Source organism: Carlito syrichta, unplaced genomic scaffold, assembly GCF_000164805.1.
Source record: "Carlito syrichta isolate Samal-C Ts95f unplaced genomic scaffold, Tarsius_syrichta-2.0.1 Scaffold306434, whole genome shotgun sequence".
Taxonomy (NCBI): Eukaryota; Metazoa; Chordata; class Mammalia; order Primates; family Tarsiidae; genus Carlito; species Carlito syrichta.
In genome coordinates this window covers 96568-115416 of record NW_007250530.1, presented here as the reverse complement: position 1 = coordinate 115416, position 18849 = coordinate 96568, and the positions used below count along the sequence as shown (strand labels likewise).

At 33.7% G+C, this 18849-nt stretch overlaps 1 protein-coding gene across 1 annotated transcript in view; it reads left to right on the top strand.

Annotated features, from left to right (window-relative positions):
• Positions 1–18849, top strand: part of MMP16 (matrix metallopeptidase 16) — a 295240-nt gene that overhangs the window by 265427 nt on the left and 10964 nt on the right. The window contains exon 8 of the mRNA XM_008063015.1: positions 12392–12542. Coding sequence (XP_008061206.1) covers positions 12392–12542 — 151 coding nt within the window. The remainder of the gene's footprint in view (positions 1–12391; positions 12543–18849) is intronic.

The following is an 18849-nucleotide window of genomic DNA, read 5'->3' as shown; positions in this document are numbered from 1 at the left end:
CTGTACTTGTTTCCTGAACCTCAGTTCTCAAAATGCAATGCAAAAAAGGAGATGATACCTTACATGTATTCGGTTTCATTGCAGAAAGGGAACCAAAGACTTAAAGAACCTAAATTTTCTATAATGAGTAGTAAGACTGTGTAAATTTTTTCCTGAAGGGAGATATTTTCTTTATTATACCGAACAGTTAACAACCCTTTCCTTTGCTTTGAAGGGAGATACTGTGTCTATAATCCAAGATTGTTTGCTATGTAAATATCTTTGGAAATGGTTTCTGGAACAAAGGTAGTCAGTGCCTCTGCTTGCAAGACACGCAGAAAAGAAAGAGACCTGTGGAAATTATCTTCTGTCACATGTTATCAAAGAACAATCAGGAACTGAAATTTTAAAATAAAAGGCCATATGCAGTAGCATCCCCAAATATCAAATACTAAGAAATCAATATGCAAAGAAATATGCATGATCTGTATATTGAAAACTATATTAGAAACTATAAAACTTTGAAAACTATAAAACTTTGAAAACTATAAAAGTTTGCTAAATAAAAGTAAAGGAGACAAGACAAATATGCTATATTCACGGGTCAGAGACCCATGAATTTCAATGGACTATTTATTACTAGTCTTATTTCAATTCCATTTATCAGTAGACTTATAATTTATAGATTCAGTGCATTCCCAATCAAAGTACTTGCAGGGTTTTATGTAATGATGGTCAATGTGATTCTAAAATTAATATGCAAATACAAAAGACCTAGTGTAGACAAAACCACTCTGAAAACACTACTTGATTTCAGGTCTTATTTTAAAACTACAGTAATCAATATGGTGTGGCACTGGCATAAAGATAAAAGAAATAGATCAGTGTAGTAGAATAGTCTAGAAATAAAATCAAAATAGATGTATATGGACAAGTAATTTTTGGCAAAGGTACAAAGGAAATTCAGTGGAGAAAAGATAGACTTTTCAACAATTGGTGCCAGAACCATTGTCTATCTATATGCAAAAACTTAACTCCAGTACACACCTTTCACTATATATAAAAATTAACTTGAAGTGGTCCTAACCTAAATGTAAGAACTAAAGCTATAGAACTTCTAGGAAAAACATAGGAGAAAATTGTGTGACTTTGATCTAGGCAAAAATTTCTTAGATATGATGCCCAAATCACAATTTATTTTAAAAATTGATAAATTGGACTTCATCAAGATAAAAATTTCTATTCTTCAAAGACACTTTTAAGAGAATACAAAGATGAACCACAGACTAGGATACATTATTTGTAAACCAAATGTATGATGAAGGATTTTTATTCAGAATATATAAAGAACACATAAAACTTAATTTTTAAAATAAGCAACTCAATAAAATGAGCACAGGATATTTAACAAAAACTTCACCAAGGCTGATATATAGATGACAAATAGGTATATGACTAGATGCTTAACATTATTAATTATTAAGGACATTTAAATTAAAACCACAATGATATACCACCCTGCTTCAATCAAAATAGCTAAAATTAAAAAGATTGACCATACAAAGTGTTGATAAGATTGTGAAGGAACTGGAACTCTCATATACTACTGATAGGAATGTAAAATTACACACTCCTTCTGGAAAACAGTTTGACAGTTTATTCGAGCATTAAATATAAAGATATTATATAATATTTTATAATCCAGCCATTATGCTCCTAGATATTTTCCCAAGAAAAATGAAAAAACAGTCAAATCAATAACTTCTCTGTGATTATTCAAATCAATTCTAAGTGTAATAACAGAAAACTAGAAACAATTCAGATAGTCTGAACAGATGAATGGATTAAAAAAAACTGTGTCATATTCATATAATGGGATATGTGTGTTTTGTGACTCATTGATAAAAGGAATGAACTATGGATTCACTCTACAACATGGATGAAGCTCAAAATAATTTTCCTGAGTGGAAGAATGCTGTATTGTAGCATGCATATAACATTCTAGAAAATGCAAACTAAGCCGGGCTTGGTGGCTCAGCCTGTAATCCTGCGCCTTTGGGAGGCTGAGGTGAGTGGATTGCCTGAGTCCGCGGGTTTGAGACCCGCCTGGGCAGTGAGACCTCATCTCTACAATAAATCAAAAAATCAGCTGGGCGTGGTAGCGCATGCCTGTAATTCTGACTACTTGGAAGGCTGAGGCGGAAGGATCGCCGGAGCCCAGCAGGTCGAGGCTGCAGTGGCCAGGAGCGGCCACTGCACTCCAGTCTGGGTGACAGAGTGAGACTCCAACTCAAAAAAAAAAGAAAATGCAAACTGTTCTATAGTGATGGAAAGTGCCCCAACTTGCCTGGGGACAGGCAAGAGTTGGGCAAGAGGGTATACAAAGGAGCATGAGAAGACTTCTCAGTATAATGAAAATGTTCATTTTCTTGACAATGTCACTTTTTTGATAGGTATATACATATATCAAAATGTAATAAATTATATGCTTTAAATATGTACTGTTTATTGTTTTTATGCCAAAATTAGTCTTTTTTTTTTTTACAGCAAGCTTTACTAAGTACATCAGTTTATACTGGAATAACGTATGCAAGTATTTCACAAATTTAAATAGGATGGTGATCATGGGTAGTAGGATTTAATTATTTCATTATTCCAAATCATGTTAATTATGAGCACCCAAATTAATACTCTTCTGGTGTTAGTTTCTTAGTTAAGCCCATTGATAATCAAGTAGAATGTCCTCTCATAGCACAGAAGCCTCATTCGCCAGTAGCCTTCCTTCTTGGCTAAAGTTCCAACATTATTGGCAGAAGTAGAATGAGAAGTTAATTAAATCTTAGCAAGGAGCAAATCTATTTACTGAAGAAATATTAAAAATAGGGTATACTCTCAATTTAATTTTAGATGCTACTACTTACAATTATTATAATGTATTCTCTAATAATTGCTTATATTAGACATGACTATGAAAAATATTTTGATGCCCAGATTTTGAATAATCTCATCATCATTTTATGTCATTTGTATGTTTTATTTTTGCTCTTTAATTTTCCATCTTATTTTTTTTTATTTTTAACTTTGATTTAGAAAGCCCCAGAAATAGAAAATGTATCACATCTCAAGGAAGTAATATGCTTTTCCCAGCAACTGAATAGACTACACAATTTGTGCTAGTGAGCTATTTTTACCACACAGGTATATCTGATCTAATAGAGTAACGTTTTGTAAGCATAATCAGACCAGATGTTGACATTCTCAATAACTAGTCATGTTAAAACTTAATAATTATGAAATAATAATATCAGAAAAGCTATGTTGAAAATTGATCTGGTGTATTCCCTTTCAAGAATCAGAAATAAATTTAAAAACACAGATGCTAATGTTGTCAACATTAGTAATAGTCAAAATCAAGTAGTTGAAATGTTGCCTTAAAATTTATACTGTTTCTATCACTTAATAATTTGAACCTGTTTCCACCCTATTTGACAGTCTAATTTCAAGAGGCAAAAATCACTTATAGTATGGAAACTAAAATATATGAGGCAGAAAAGAAGACGTTAATAAAGTTTAGAAATAAGTAAAACATATAAAAGATGTATATCAAAGGAGAGGAGTTGTCTAATATATGTGGCACTGGAAAATGGCAAAGAAAATAACTGTTGGTTTAAGAAATGGTTTATCTCACTTGAATCATTACTGTATTTAAAATGAGTGCTCATAAAACAGTAATTTCTTTAAGCTGCTTATTAATATTTCTTTCTTGAAAGGTTTAGGAAGTGTTAATGAAGATCATTTCCGATAGAAACACATGTTTCATAATACAATAAATACATAACCTAAAAGAGATATTTTACTATAAATACATGAATTTAATGAATATGTATTTCTCTATAGGCTGCAACAAAAAATTGATGTCTAATGAGTTATACTAGATTAAGCAATTTACATTCAGTGACCTTGGTACACATGAAAATAAATTTACACCATGTGAATAGTGCTATTTAATTATAAATATTCATAGAATTTTAATAGCAATATTTGTATTGTCTATTGAAATAAAATTATTATCTAAAATTAATACTTTATATTTTAAACTCTCTATTGATAATATACCTGTATTATTATAAATATTCAGAAAGTCTATGGTATATTTTTATTATGGGTATTTTCATTTGTATTTCAAACTGCAGACTTTCAAACATCAGTATCTAAAAGTTTTTCTCCTTTTCAAAAACTTTGAGAATATCCTTGTATATACTGTCACTTTGAGTCCCTGGGAAGCAGACACTGAAACAAAGTTGGGAGGTAAAGTAAAACTGTAAAAAATTAAAGGGAAGAAGCAGGACTACCTGCAGATGGCAGAGGCTTGGTGATCTCATTTCTGAACTCCAGAGCAAAAACTGCCTGGTAGGACTCTCATGAAGAAATGGTTAGGCTCTAGTTCTCTGCTGTGTTCTGTCTTTGGCTGCAAGCTGCCAGAGAAGAGCATGCTCTTGGCCCAATGGATGCATCAGACCCAAGGCCCTCAACGGATGGCAGGTAGGTTCTTTTTTGAAGGAAGTTCTGAGCTACCACCTCAGTGGCCGTCATATTTTCATAAACCTTCAAAATTATCTGCTTACTAAATAATATTGTGGAATCTGAAAAAATAAACGCTGGTAAAAAAAAAAAAAAGTATTGTTACCTCTGGAGTTGTTCATTTGTTCAAATGTCCTGTGCAACCTACCTATGAACAATGAGTGGTTAGCAAATCTGATCAGTGAAATATTATGCTATATAGTAAAAATAAGTGCCATTTCTTGGACATCATCAGAAAGGTACAGTGTGTGGATGTATTTAATCTCGCATTGCCTCCAGACCTCCTAATGAGAGTTAATTTAGCATCTTATGTACAAATTAGGAAGGGAAAGCTGAAATTTATGACTTACCTAGGATCTCACAGCAGGTGATTGGTATAGCTGTCACCCCCTAGTTCTGACTTCAAAGCTATTAAATGCTCCACTAAATCACCGAATTTGACAAAGAAAATATTAATACTTTATGACAAAGTTTTTTCAATTCCTTAAAATATTCCCAAAGAATGTAGAAATGTTGAACAGTGATCAGCCCACTAATCAATATTCACTGAGAATTCTATGAATAGCCATCTGTATTCTGAAGAAAATTCAGCCATTAAAGAATTTGTTTTCCAATCTTCTCTGTGAAAGTCCATGTATAAGTACAGTTTTAGGAGACAAAAGTACAGTTGATTTTTTAATGTTTTTAAAATAACACACAAAAGGTATCTGATTACTCAGCGTACAGTGGACAAACAGGAGCAGAATACAATGAATTAATTAATAAACACTTCCATTACTAAATGTTGAGTGATTAGTTGATAAATAAGGGAGGAAGCAGGAAATCATTAGCAATTCTGAAAGCCAGTCAGAGTGTGAACTTGTTCTGTTCTGAGAGTCAATTTGGGATAGTAAGATAAGCACTGAATCAAAAGACTTCGCTTATAGTATAAATCTATGAGCAGTTGGTTGTGTGGTTTTAGGTACACCACTTCTTTGACCTGTAAAATAAATGAAGACATTAGGCTGGATTCTCAACCATTTTTCAACCATTTTTTCTGATCTGGTACATCTGAACAATATAATATGTGCCCATCAGTAACAGTGGCTCAATTCAAAGATGTTAGGAAAGCAGATAGGAATCTCCAGAATAGACATTGTCCTCTCGATTTAAAAAAAAAAATTAGATAATACATGTTTCCTGATATGAATAACATTTAATCTAAAAATTCTTCATAGGATTTTTTGTTTGTCTACCTTCTCTACTAGTCTATCAACTCAGGAGGTAGGAGCCTTTTGGGTTACTTCATTGGTATATCTGCAGTTCCTAGTTCAGTGACTAACTTACCATAAAAGGATATAATAAACAGATGTTGGTTGGATTGATGGATGGATGGATGAATACCATTGAAAAATCACTGCATTTGATGATCTATAAACTCCTCTCCAACCCTACACATTTCTAAGGTTGTTTTTTTTATTTATAAAGTCTTTCTGCCTTTAACTCTGACTTGTTGGTATTTTCCTCTACATCCTGCCAAGTACAGTGTCAGTAAGACTAGTTTTTTCCACTTGCTCCAGAACATGTCAACCTCATATGAAATCAGTGAATATTTTAATTCTGCCCAAGAGGCAATATTTTCCTTGCGAACCAGACTGATGGTAGTTAAAAAAAAATGCCTGTCATATGTAAAGTAAAATGAGTTGTATAAGCATTTTACACACTTACTGAAAAACTAGAAACAAAGTCACTTCAGTTTCATTATATAAAAATCTTACTTCATTAAGATATAAAAGGAATTGTACTTGTTTTTACTTAATAAACACTCAGAACATTAAAAGTTATTACTCATAATCATTGTTGTGTTTCCTTGAATTCTATGCCACCAAAACTATTCAGACAAGGTGATGCTTCTCTTAAGTTTTTGTGTATAACTGCTGGGTTTCATCATGCAACTTTATAGCAAATGAATGCTAATAAATTTTCTGTTTCCTTTTTTTTTTTTTAAATTTAAGGAATACAGGCCAGTCTTGTTGGTTCACAAGTATGATTCAGCACTTTGGAAGGCCTAGGTGGGAGAATAGTTTGAGCCCATAATTCAAGACCTATGTGGGCAACATAGTGAGACAGCATACTACAAAAAATACAAAAATTAGCAAGATATAGTGCCCTGTGCCTGTAATCCCAGCTACTTGTGCAATTGAGGTGGAAGCATTGCATGAGTCCAGGAGATCACAGTGAACCGGCCTCATGCCACCACACTCCAGCCTGGGTGACAGAATGAGACTCTGACTCAATCAATCAACCAATTAATCAGTAGGAATATAAGTGCATTTTTTTAAAAAATCACTTGGTGTTTTTAACTAACAACAAGAAAGCCAAATGAGTTCTTTTATACAATGGCCTTAAGCATTGAAAGTGATTTTTTTTTCCTTTTTCTCCATGAAAACACTAGATCAACAATATAGTAATGTATTTCTAAAACACAGTTTTTTAAAAACCCAGTTTTTTAAACAGAATAAGAAGAATGTCCTAAAAGAACTGTAGCTCCTTTTCTTTTTTCACACATTGTCCTCTCCTGAGATACCTGGGCAACATATAAAGTAAACTTCTGTGAACTTTTCTTCTTGCTACATGTACCAGGGCATCCTGAGTATTGATGAACCTAGCATTTTCACTGGAAAAATCTTTTTAAAAAACTGTTATGCAACCAATAAAGTTTAGGAACTGCAAAAGGAAGTATTCTGAAGTGTAGTAGAGAGTGCTTCTGCTTGAAAGGGACAACCCACTACGCTGAGCTGATCTAAGAGTTTCTCTTAATAGTTGGTATGGAAGGTATTGAAACTATATACTCTTTCCTAATGAAAAATGAGATGAAAGGAAAGGAATCAATAAGTTAATAGATATAGACCAACAGAGCTGTCCTCATTTTCTTCTATTATTTTAAGACTTTCTGTTTTAAATGCCACAGAGATATAACTAAAATATAGAGCAAGCTGTGAAACAGCTCTCTGGATTTTTCATCTCACTGACACTGGCAAGGAAATGATCTAGATTAAATAAAGTGACCGGATTAAATAAAGGCTAGGGATAGGTATATATTTTTATGTGACTCTATTGCCCAATACATAGTTAAATATAATCACTTAAATAAATGGTTTTCCAACACACTACTGGGGCATACCTTTATATTTTTTCAGACTTGATCATGGTTATAAAATTCACTTTCCTTGCTTTGTTCACAAGATTCCAGACTAAGCGCCACAATGTTATTTATGTAACAACTTTTTGTTGCCACTTTTTGTTAGATTTTTGATCCCATATTTGATTATTTGTGTAATATTAAACATGGTTCTTTGCATCAGTACTCATTTATTAAGCACCTACTTCTTTCCAAGCATTATCTATGAAGTGCTGCAGGAAAACAGTGTGTTAGATATAATGTTCTTCCTCCAGTAGCTCACAACCTAGAGTGGATGGCAAGCTTGATTCATTAAAGGACAAGGTACTAAGTAATATGACAAAGGTAAATACTGGTACTCGGGCAATGTAAGATGCCCACCTTACTCAGATAGGAAATACTTTCCAGATAAATGATGCTAAGCTAAATTTTGAAAGAGTCATCCCAGTTTTCCAGAAAGAGAGATAAATTGAATATAGACAGGAGATGCAGATTGAAAGGAAGCTTGAAATGACATATCATGAATTTGGGTTTTATCTTGAATACAATGATAAATCACTGAAAATTTTAAACAAAAGAGAGCATAAATCAAGTATGCCTTTAAAGAAATGTCTTTACTGTTGTTATGGAAGATAGAGAAAAGAGAAACAGATTTGAATCAAGGAGAGAAGAAAGGAAACTTGAAATAATGCTAGCTAGAAAGTAAATGAGCTTTTTTTTAAGGTACATGGCTAAAAGTATAGTACGTTGGCTAAAAGCTAGGACTCTAGCCAGCAAGCTTGGGCTCAAATGCACCTAGTGTCTTATATGATGTCTGAATGATGAAAAACTTATTTTGAACAGACTCATTCAGTTAAAAGAAAAATAAACCCAGTTAGGTTTGAGCTTGTGGGAGGACTTACAGTAAGGAGTAGGTGTGTAACAGGAACTCACACAGCTCAGGAGTGGCTGTCCTCATCATCTCTGTAATATGCCTCCTGATCTCTCTCCCATTCAAAGCCTTGCTTTTTGCCTTTTACATTCTCTTTTCTCTTTCAGTCCATCTCTTATATTCAATTACTGCCACCTCATAATGTCTGCTTCCTACAACCATCATAGCTTCTCAGTCCTCATTTATATAAGGAATAGTCATTTCCTCCTGTTGAGTGGGAAAATCTCTCCATATTCCCTGGGTCACGTGCCATGGAGAAAAAAAGAGATTTAGATGGCTTTGTTCATCTCTGCCCATCTGACCAACCCACATCTTTATTGCTTACTCTGCAGCATTTTGACTGACTCTAGGCTTGATGTGGTTGGGTAGTGGGAAGATATGGAGAACAATGAGACCTAACTTAGAGCGTGTGGACAAATAAATGACCAATAGAATGGACAATGGAAAAGGCATAGTACTATTGGCGATATGAACAGACTTCAAAAAACAGGTTCAATTGAAAGTTAGGAATTCAAATCAGCTGAATGTAATGATCCATTAAAATGAAAAATAGTGAACAGGGAGGTTTCTGATGTGAGTCAAAGAATAACTAGTATGCCATCCATCCAAAAAGAGGAAAAATAAGAAGAAGGATCTTGGGATGAGTTCAAAGGTGGTTTTGTGATTCAACTTTGTAGAAAATCCCAGTAGGTTACTCTACATACTAACTGAATTTCAAGAGATCTTTGAACTAGAGCTAGCCACTTATGACCACTCTCTTTCCTAATGGTCATAGGTTTCTGGAAGCCCACCAGTTTCTCTTTATCTTTTCGATATACTCTTCCCTGGATAATCTCACCAAATCCTAAATTTGTAAATGCCACATTTTTGCTTGTATCTTACAAATTGTTATTTTCAAAATGACATATCTAGTTGCCTACATGACGTCTTTATGTAAATATCTCACTAACATCTTAGTCTTGATTTAAACCATCAGTCTGGACTTCTTTGTCTTATTAGATAACACTGTTTTTCTCTCCTCTACCCAAGCCAGAACTTGAGAATCATTATTATCGCTATCTTATTCCCCCCAGTGAATTTCTCAGCAATGCCCATCAATTCTGTCTCCAAAATATATCATTATTTCATTTTCTCTTTTCTATCTCTATTTCTGCCACCAAACTGCTATCAAAGAACTTTTCAATTTAATGATTCAATGACTTCCTATTTCATTTAGGATAAAGTTTAAACTCCTACAAAGATTACACGATTCTCTCCTTTATCCTTACAACACACTTCTACCACACTCTATCCTAGCTATCCTACAAGCTTTTTCCTATTATGGCATTGTTCTTGATGTTTACTCCATCTCCAGCAGTCTTCACTGGGCTAGCTTCATTGAGTTACATTAGTCACAGTTGAATAGAGGGATCTGTCCTGTACAAAGTAGCACCAGTCCCATCACTGTTACATTTATGTTCTTTCTTTTTCTATTTTTGTAACACTTTGTTCTCTTAAGTTGTCTTCGCATGTTTAAGGTTTATTTCCCCTACTAACCCAATGGAATGTATGCTTTATGAGATAGAGATGTTGCCCTTCTTGTTCACTTCTATATCACAGGTGCCTACATTGGTCCCTGGTACATGTACATGTTTAACTTGCTGAATGAATGATTCAATTAATTAATTGTTGCAAAAAGACTTAACAAGTCCTCTCATTTCCATTATTCTCTTTATAATCTATTTTTTCATTAAAATAATTATCATTTGAAAATATAAACCCAAGCATGTTCCTCCACTAATTTAATCTCTTTAATGGCTTCCCACTGCACTCAAAATAAGATTCCAATTCATATGTTGATTTTCAGTGCCACTTTCCTTGCTTATTACAATCTACTGATCTTCCACTTCATTGATCATACCAAACTCTCCTTTGCTTTGAATAGTCTTCCTGACATTTTTTGCATAGGTTTTCTTCCTCTCTTTCTTTAGATGTTGCCGTATTTATTGAGAGGTTTTCCCCTGACTTTTTTACTCAGAGTAAGGTTTTCTTTTATTTTTTTCCTCTACCTCTTGTGTGTTTTCTTTATACCATGCACTAGTTTTTCAATTACTACAATTGTATATTTGTGTATTTGGTTTTCATCTGTGTCTTCAGCTGGCAGGTAAAATGATAAGCGTAGCAATTGTGTCTGTCTTAATCTCTCTAATATCCTTAGTATCTAACATGATATTTAAGATACTGAAAATAAGCTATAAATGTTGTTGTAACTTTAATAATATCAAATGGGTAGTGAATGATCTTTGAGTAAATGAGATTGCACAATGTTACAAACTAGAGACTCCTAAGTAAATCTTATCTAAAAATATGGAGTTTTGTTTGTATTATTATAAGATAGCATATTATTTAATTTTTTGAATGCCTTTAAGTGTTTCATGAATGCTACAGTTTATCATAGCCCTTATCTATGGGTGGTTTTGAAATACTGTAGAAATAAGTAAAGTCTTACATCAATTAGAAAGGGCATAGGCTTACCTTGCATTGCCACATTTAACCCCAAGAATGGGCTAAAGATCCAAGAGGAAGCTATATCATAAAAAGGCCCAAGGGAAGAGGACTTGGAGAGAGAGAAAAATAGGCCTTTAGGCCAGGGGATATTTACTGACTTTTGTGGGAGTATCTCAATATTAGTGGAGATACTCTACCCCTATCGTCCCTAACCTGACTCTTGCAGGTATCATAGTTTGTGACCCCCTCCTTACATATAACAAGAAAAGAGCAAAGAACAGAGTCCCAGGAAACATCAGCATGCAAGAACTGAATAAAGTTGAAATAAGCCCAGACAGGGGTAGCTAGAGAACAAATGTAGAAATCAGAAGATGATTTTCTAGCAGCTCAGGAAGGAAAGTACTTTAAGTGATCAATAGTGGCAATAGATCAGGGTAGAAAATTGTTTAGTTAAAGGACCTTGGTGACTCCATGACAAAAGTTTTCAGTGGACCATTAGACATGATATCAACTTTCAGTGGAGTGAGAAATGACTATAGACTCTTTGATGGTTATACCAAAGAGGGGAGTGGTGGGTGCACCTTCAAGGATCATAGGGAGGGCATGAGGAAGTGTATTATCTGTAGAGAATTGCCAAACAGCAATAAAACTGACTGAAGTCTGTCTACTTTTTAGTATTATCATGCTCCAGCAATTCCAAACAAGTTAGGGTTAAAACTTTCCCTCTCTCAGTTACCACTTTTAAAGAGAGGAATAATGCTACAGCTAGAAGAGGGCATGAGGTCAAAGGGGAATGACTGTAAGACTAGAGAGACTTGTGAATGTGTATATAATAAAAGGAAAGGATCAGCCCAAAGGAAGTGTTTCAGTAGAGTAGAGGTTATAATCACTAAAGCAATCTGAGGGCATACACACTGCACAAAATATAGAAATGATTTAGCCTTGAACAAAAACAGGACCTCTAATTCCTAGGGGAAGAATCCTTGACTCCATTCTGTCAAAATTGTTTCTCAACAGTGAAGTTGTAACTCTATTTTATTTTTTAAATTAACTCACAAATTCAGGTTATATTATTTTAAATTGGTATTCATTATCTAGCACTGATGTTAAAAAAAATGACGTCAATATTTTAGCTGTGACTGCTACTAACTTATTTCAAGAATTTAGTGTATAATGTTAAATGCATTGTGGAAACATATTATAGCTTCTGGCATTAAATTGACATATTCTATATTTTCACCTATTTCATACAGGTAACAAATATTGGGTGTTCAAGGACACAACTCTTCAACCTGGTTACCCTCATGACTTGATTACTCTTGGAAGTGGAATTCCCCCTCATGGTATTGATTCAGCCATTTGGTGGGAGGATGTTGGGAAAACCTACTTCTTCAAAGGTGACAGGTCAGTATACACTTCACATGAGAAAAGTAGTTAACTAATGTTTAGAGAAGTCAAAATTTCTATTATCGTCAAAATAGTCTATTAGAGGCATGTAGGTACATCTTTCTCTAATATGTTCAACTAGTGTGGCATTCTTATGAATGTGTGTGTGTGTATCCTTGCAAATCATTGTCTTTTAATTTTTCTTACTTTATTTTGAAAAAAATACTTTTTACATAGATTTTTTGTGTGTGTTTTTATACTATGTTTGACGTTACACTTTACCACAATTAATTGTGAATATTGTCAAATAATTTTGATTCGTTACAAATTCTATTTCTTAGAAGTTATTTCGTTAGATACCAACAGGCAGATGTTACAAACTATAGCCAAGCTGTCACGGGAATAAATACTTTTACCTCTTCACAGCTATTTTACTGTCACATTTTTTTTTTCTCAGAAAGGGATAGAAATGAAAGGTTGAGGGGATACTTTGGAGAAATTAGCTTCTAGGGAACAGAATATGAAACCTTCGCTTTTCTGTAACAGTTTTAATTAGACTTTCACAGATGATTATAAAAACTTCCATTTCATTATCAGATAGCCCTTTTCCCACATACTCAGGGATTGCTGTTAAAGTTTCCCATTAAAAAATAGCACTTACTGAAAAATTTAAGTTTAGAGATTAAATGTGGGCTACTTCAAATCAGGGAAATCAATGAAAATTGGCTACCAAATTTATAATAGAATAAAGACTTCAGCAAATAGGAAATGGGAGCTTTAGTTCATTTGCTTCCTATTTGAAAAGTTGTGTGTAAAGTCAGCAAAATGTTCAGAAATGCTTTTATTATTTTTAAGTTTTATTTGAAGAATTGTGATTTTATAGGTTTTAAAAAATTAATTTTCATGTGTGTAATCTTATGTAAGATGTCATGAGTTGTAGATGTTTTATAAACAGATTACTTCTTATTTATGCATAATTATGTAATTCCAAGTCACAACAAGTATCAATACATTCATTCTTGTAAAAGTTGATGGAAAAGACATTAAACATCTAACTTAAACATATAAACAACAATTTGATTGTTACTTTATATGAGAATTTATTTTTTCTTATTTATTTTCCCTCTTTTTTCCCACTGCCATTTTTCTGTTAAGATCATGTTAACAGTTAACAGTTTTCTATTTCGCTAAGGCTAAGAGCAAAAGGAATTTTAGAGAGTGTCTAGTCCTCATGTTAAAAATTCAACTACCAGCTGGACTCGGTGGCTCAGCCTATAATCCCGCACCTTTGGGAGGCTGAGGTGAGTGGATTGCCTGAGCCCGCAGGTTTGAGACCCGCCTGGACAGCGAGACCTCATCTCTACAATAAATCAGAAAATCAGCCAGGCATGGTAGCGCATGCCTGTAATTCCGGCTACTTGGAAGGCTGAGGCGGAAGGATCGCCAGAGCCCAGCAGGTGAGGTGCAGTGGCCGGGAGCAGCCACTGCACTCCAGTCTGGGTGACCGAGTGAGACTCCAACTCAAAAAAAAAAAAAAAAAAAAAATTCAACTGCCTGAAGAGATTGGGTGAATAACATCTAAACTACTGCATAGAGCAATATAGTATCTAACATAGTATGGAGTGATGGGTACTGTGGTGAGCTGAAAAGTGCAAAAACTCTAAAAAAACATTCAAAATTAGGATCATTTAAAATAATCTGCTGGACAAACAAAGCACACCTTTAAATTATGTTTGGCCCAAGTGTTGCCATATATTATCCCTGCATGTTGTTCATTTTCTACTTTCTCCCAAAATCTGGACACCTCCTATCAACAGTCTCTATCCTTCGCTACCAAACCGTCTACAGTGACAGCATGTACACAAGGCAGCCCATTACATCTCAATAGCTCTCATGCCTACCTCCTTAAAATTTCTGCACTAGTCCTGTCCTAGCCTTCATTCATTCATTCAAAAATGAATTTTTGAATACAAACTATATGACGTGCTAGGTAATAGATATCATAGTAGAAAAGACTATAATACTTCTGCTGTCACAGAACTTAGATTCTATTGGAGGAGGCAAATATTATATGATAAATAAATGACCTTGATAATTTTCATAGGATAAAGCAAGGTGATGATGCAATAGGAGCTCAGGGGTAGTAAGGTTAATGTGGAAGTTAGAGAAGGCCTCATCTGTGAAGAGGACACCATGTAGAGACATAAGTAAGAAGAAGCTTCAGCCATAGAAGCTGTTGAGAACAATGTGTTGTAGGTGGATGAAAGAGATATGCGATGGCAATAATGTAGGAATGAAGTTGAATTGTTCAAAAACAAAAAAAATAATGTAACTAGGCCACAGGTGATTAAGTGATAAAAGGGGACAGACAGGTCGACAGACCAGATTGCACAGGGCCTTGCTGGCCATGGCAAACAGTTTGCATTTTATTGTGTATACAAGGGAAAAGCATTGAAGAGTTTTCAACAGGAAAGTGACGTGGTCTTATGTGTATTAACAAAGAGCATTCTGAGTTCTGCATGAAGAATGGACTTCAGGAATGGAAGCAAGAAGGACAATTGGGAGATCGGTTGAAGGAATGCAGGAAGATATGATAGTAGTGGTAGGGATGGAGCAAAGTGGATGGGTACAGGATGCATTTTGAATGTATTATAACAAGTTATTATGGCTTGAATTTTAGGAAAGAGTAACAAAACAAATCAAAGACAACTTCTAAGTTTTTCACCTGAACAACTAAGTAGATAGTGTCATTTCTGGAGACAGAGCAGCCAGGGAAAAGACAACTTGGAGAGGGCAATTAAGAGATTAAAGTGTCCACGTTTGACTGAAGGATTAATTTACATACCAAGTGGAGAAGTCAAGAAGGTAGTTGATAACTGAGTTTGCATCTCAGTGGAAAGGTTAGTCGAAGGCATAGATTTTAGATTTATTGACATACAAATGGCATTGAAAGCCAGGGCCCACATGAAATCTAAGCATAGAGATAGCTAAAGAGAGTAGATTAAAGGATAATTCTTTAAGTAGATCTGTAAATTCAGATTAAAATATCTACTGTTTCACTACTTCACATTCAGCATGAGATTCAATCCCTCAGATTTCTACTTGCCCTTTTCTTAATATACTATGATTTGGTACTTGGATACATTTTGATCTTCATAGCATTTAGCTTAAAATGCTATGTTTCTAAATCATCTCTCCAGATCTTCTTAAAAATATATCGAAGACTCTTTTGCCATATCTCATTCTAAGCTTAACTGTTGAAAATCCTAAGATATTTTCAAATAAAAAGAACAAAATTTAAACCCATTCTGGTTTTTTGCTATTACCTCACTAATAGTTATAAAAGTACATCTTAAGTTGTATGTTTATGTAGTAATTACTTTATATATATATGTTTTTAAATCACTCAACAATATAGTAAAAATTGATATTTTTATTTTGTTGTATTTTAAATAATATTTCTGAGAAATAGGATTTTAAGGCATTGATTAAGATTTCTTCTCTCAGAGAATCATCTAGGTAAAATCAAAGTTGTACTGTAGACATAACTGATAACTCAGAAGAAAAAGCTTTCAGATTCATTTATAATAGGCTTTATCATTTATGGACACTCCTACACAAAATTTTAAATATTTTTCATCATAATATCTAAATTTCAAACCACCAAAGTAGTTTCGTCACACAGTGTTCCAACTTGAATATGCAAATTTGCTTCTCATTGAATCCTGAAGATTATTTTTAAGGGAGAAAAAAGTCAGTGGGATAAGCTTAAATAATCGGAAATTAAAATACAAATCTTATGAGTGAGCATCAGCATCTTTTATAAGACAACACTACAAATAGTTAGGTAATTCTAATTATAGTCAAGTTTACTGCATATATACTAAAGCTGACACACACCACGCAAGCTGAGGGTTCAAGCCTACATTGAGTTTTTCAAAAACTGAAATAATCTCGTTATAATTTTGTATCATTTACTAATAGAGTGAAAATTGCCTTTATTTTGATAAATTAATATCATTATGTCCTTACAAGAGACATTAATTAATATTTGCATTAATATATTCTTGAAATGTGATCTTTATGAATCTTATATGTTTGGTATATAGTAGGCGCTCAAAAAAGTGTCAGTTGGTAAAGGGAATCTATGAGTGAATAGAAAAAGGGAGGAAGGAAAATTATACCCAAACAAGGAACACAAATTGTTTGAATGAGAGCATTGAGTTCATAAAAATGACAAACAGAAACTAGCAATAATGTGGCAAAAACCATACTAAACTATGAAATAAAGAGAGTACATTTGAATTTCAACTCTTATCACTTTCACAAAGAGTAAAAGGGACTAAGTTGTTTATTTTTTGGTAATATGATGCCCAATGCTCTGTAATTGGTTGAATAGACAATACATACTAAATCTATATTTAGGTCATCAGCATAAAGAACATTGTAATATACAATATAAAACATTGTTGAGGCTGGACACAGTGGCTTACATCTGTGATCCGAGTGCTGGGAGGCCAAAGATCATTTGAAGTCAGGAGTTTGAGATCAATCTGGGTGACATAACAGCATTCCTGTTTCTATTTTAAAAAATTTAAAATTAGCCGGGTGTGGTGGCACACACCTGTAAGTCCTACCTATTCAGGAGGCTGAAGCAAGAGGATAGCTTGAGCCCAAAAGTTTGAGGTTACAATGGACTATGATCACACCACTGGACCCTAGCCTGGGTGGTAGAGTGAGATCCTGTCTCTAAAATTAATTAATTAAAAATTGAAAATTTTTAAAATTTGCTGAGAAATTTAAGTAAAACATGATAAAATAATGTATGTATTTAAATTTACTTTCTAGCTATAAAACTCTACGTAAGTATAGGTACTATAACAAGATTAATATCATAAAACTACTTCCCAGAAAACTAGCCTGGTTTCTAAGTATGTAATAATGTTACTTAAATCCCATGCAGAATGTTAAATTATGCCAAACTTATATGTTAGCATATAAAAGCTCACTTTGTATTATAGTTTGTCATCTAAAATTGTCATTTATTATTAGATATATTATTATTTACTATATTATTAAGAAAGAAACATTGCCAAGTTAACTGGCACTGTATCAATTGTATGGTTCATTCTGATATTTAGAAATGTAAAATGTGGAGAAAAATGTGTTTCTTAGGACCCAAGAAATAGGTATTTGACTATTTCTTTGTAACAGGCTTTTTTTTTTTTTTTGCTCAAGTGTGGGAAGCAGTTAACATACATGACTGTTGTAAACCCCAGTGAAGTATTTACTTGAGAAAAGAGATTTTGAGATGAACCCAACCTCAACCATATTAGCTATTTCTGTATTCATCACAGAATATTCTTTGGGGAATAACATTCAGAAATAATTTAAAAGATGTTTCCATGAACAAATGTGAAAGAAAATATATTTTAAAACTAGTAGCATGATACATTATTGATTTTACCTCATTTTCTTCTTCAGAAAGAGAGACCCCCATCACTGTTGCTTCAGATCAGTGCTTCTTCGGAAAGCTATTTCTTTTCTGTCAGATCTGTTCTCAGCTTTCACATGATGAGAACCTGTGACAAATACCTGTGACAGTTTCCCTTTTTGGATAAACTCTTCCTTTTGGATTACTTATTATCCTAAAACAATCTTTTTCTCATTACCTTGTGTGCATTGAAGATGAAGGAAGTGCTAATATTCCAGATGTTATTCAAGTGAGGTTTCTAGGAATTGATAGCAAAACTTTATACACAAGATCCTACAGCTCTGTAGGTAAAGGAGCCTCCATAGGCTTAACAAAAGAAAATTTCCAAACTGGAAAATACTTATTTTTTACTAATTTTAAATAAAATGACTAATCCAAGGATAACTCCAAAAACTGTGTCATTTCCCAAACCTGTGTTTATGAAGCCCTAGCTTAGTGAACACTCATTAGATGTTTAGTGGGGAGGAAAACCATTTTCCAGTAAACCTGAAAAACATATTTGGTGGTCAAATAAATTTAGAAACTGTATTCATGGTGGAAAGAGTAAGTTCTTTTGAAAGCAAACAAACCTAATTATATATCTATCTATCATTCACTGTCCTCCAATAATTCTCTTTCAAATGGGGACAGTGATGGCTATCTTATGGGCTTGTTGTGATTAAATAAGATAATACATAGAGCATTGAGCCTGCCCTAAAATAGATGATATCATTGTGGACTCCAAATGATTTTACCCTGTTGTGTCGATATTTTTGATTCAAGATGTAAACTTATTTTACTCTTTTTTTTTTTTTTTTGAGTTGGAGTCTCACTCTGTCACCCAGACTGGAG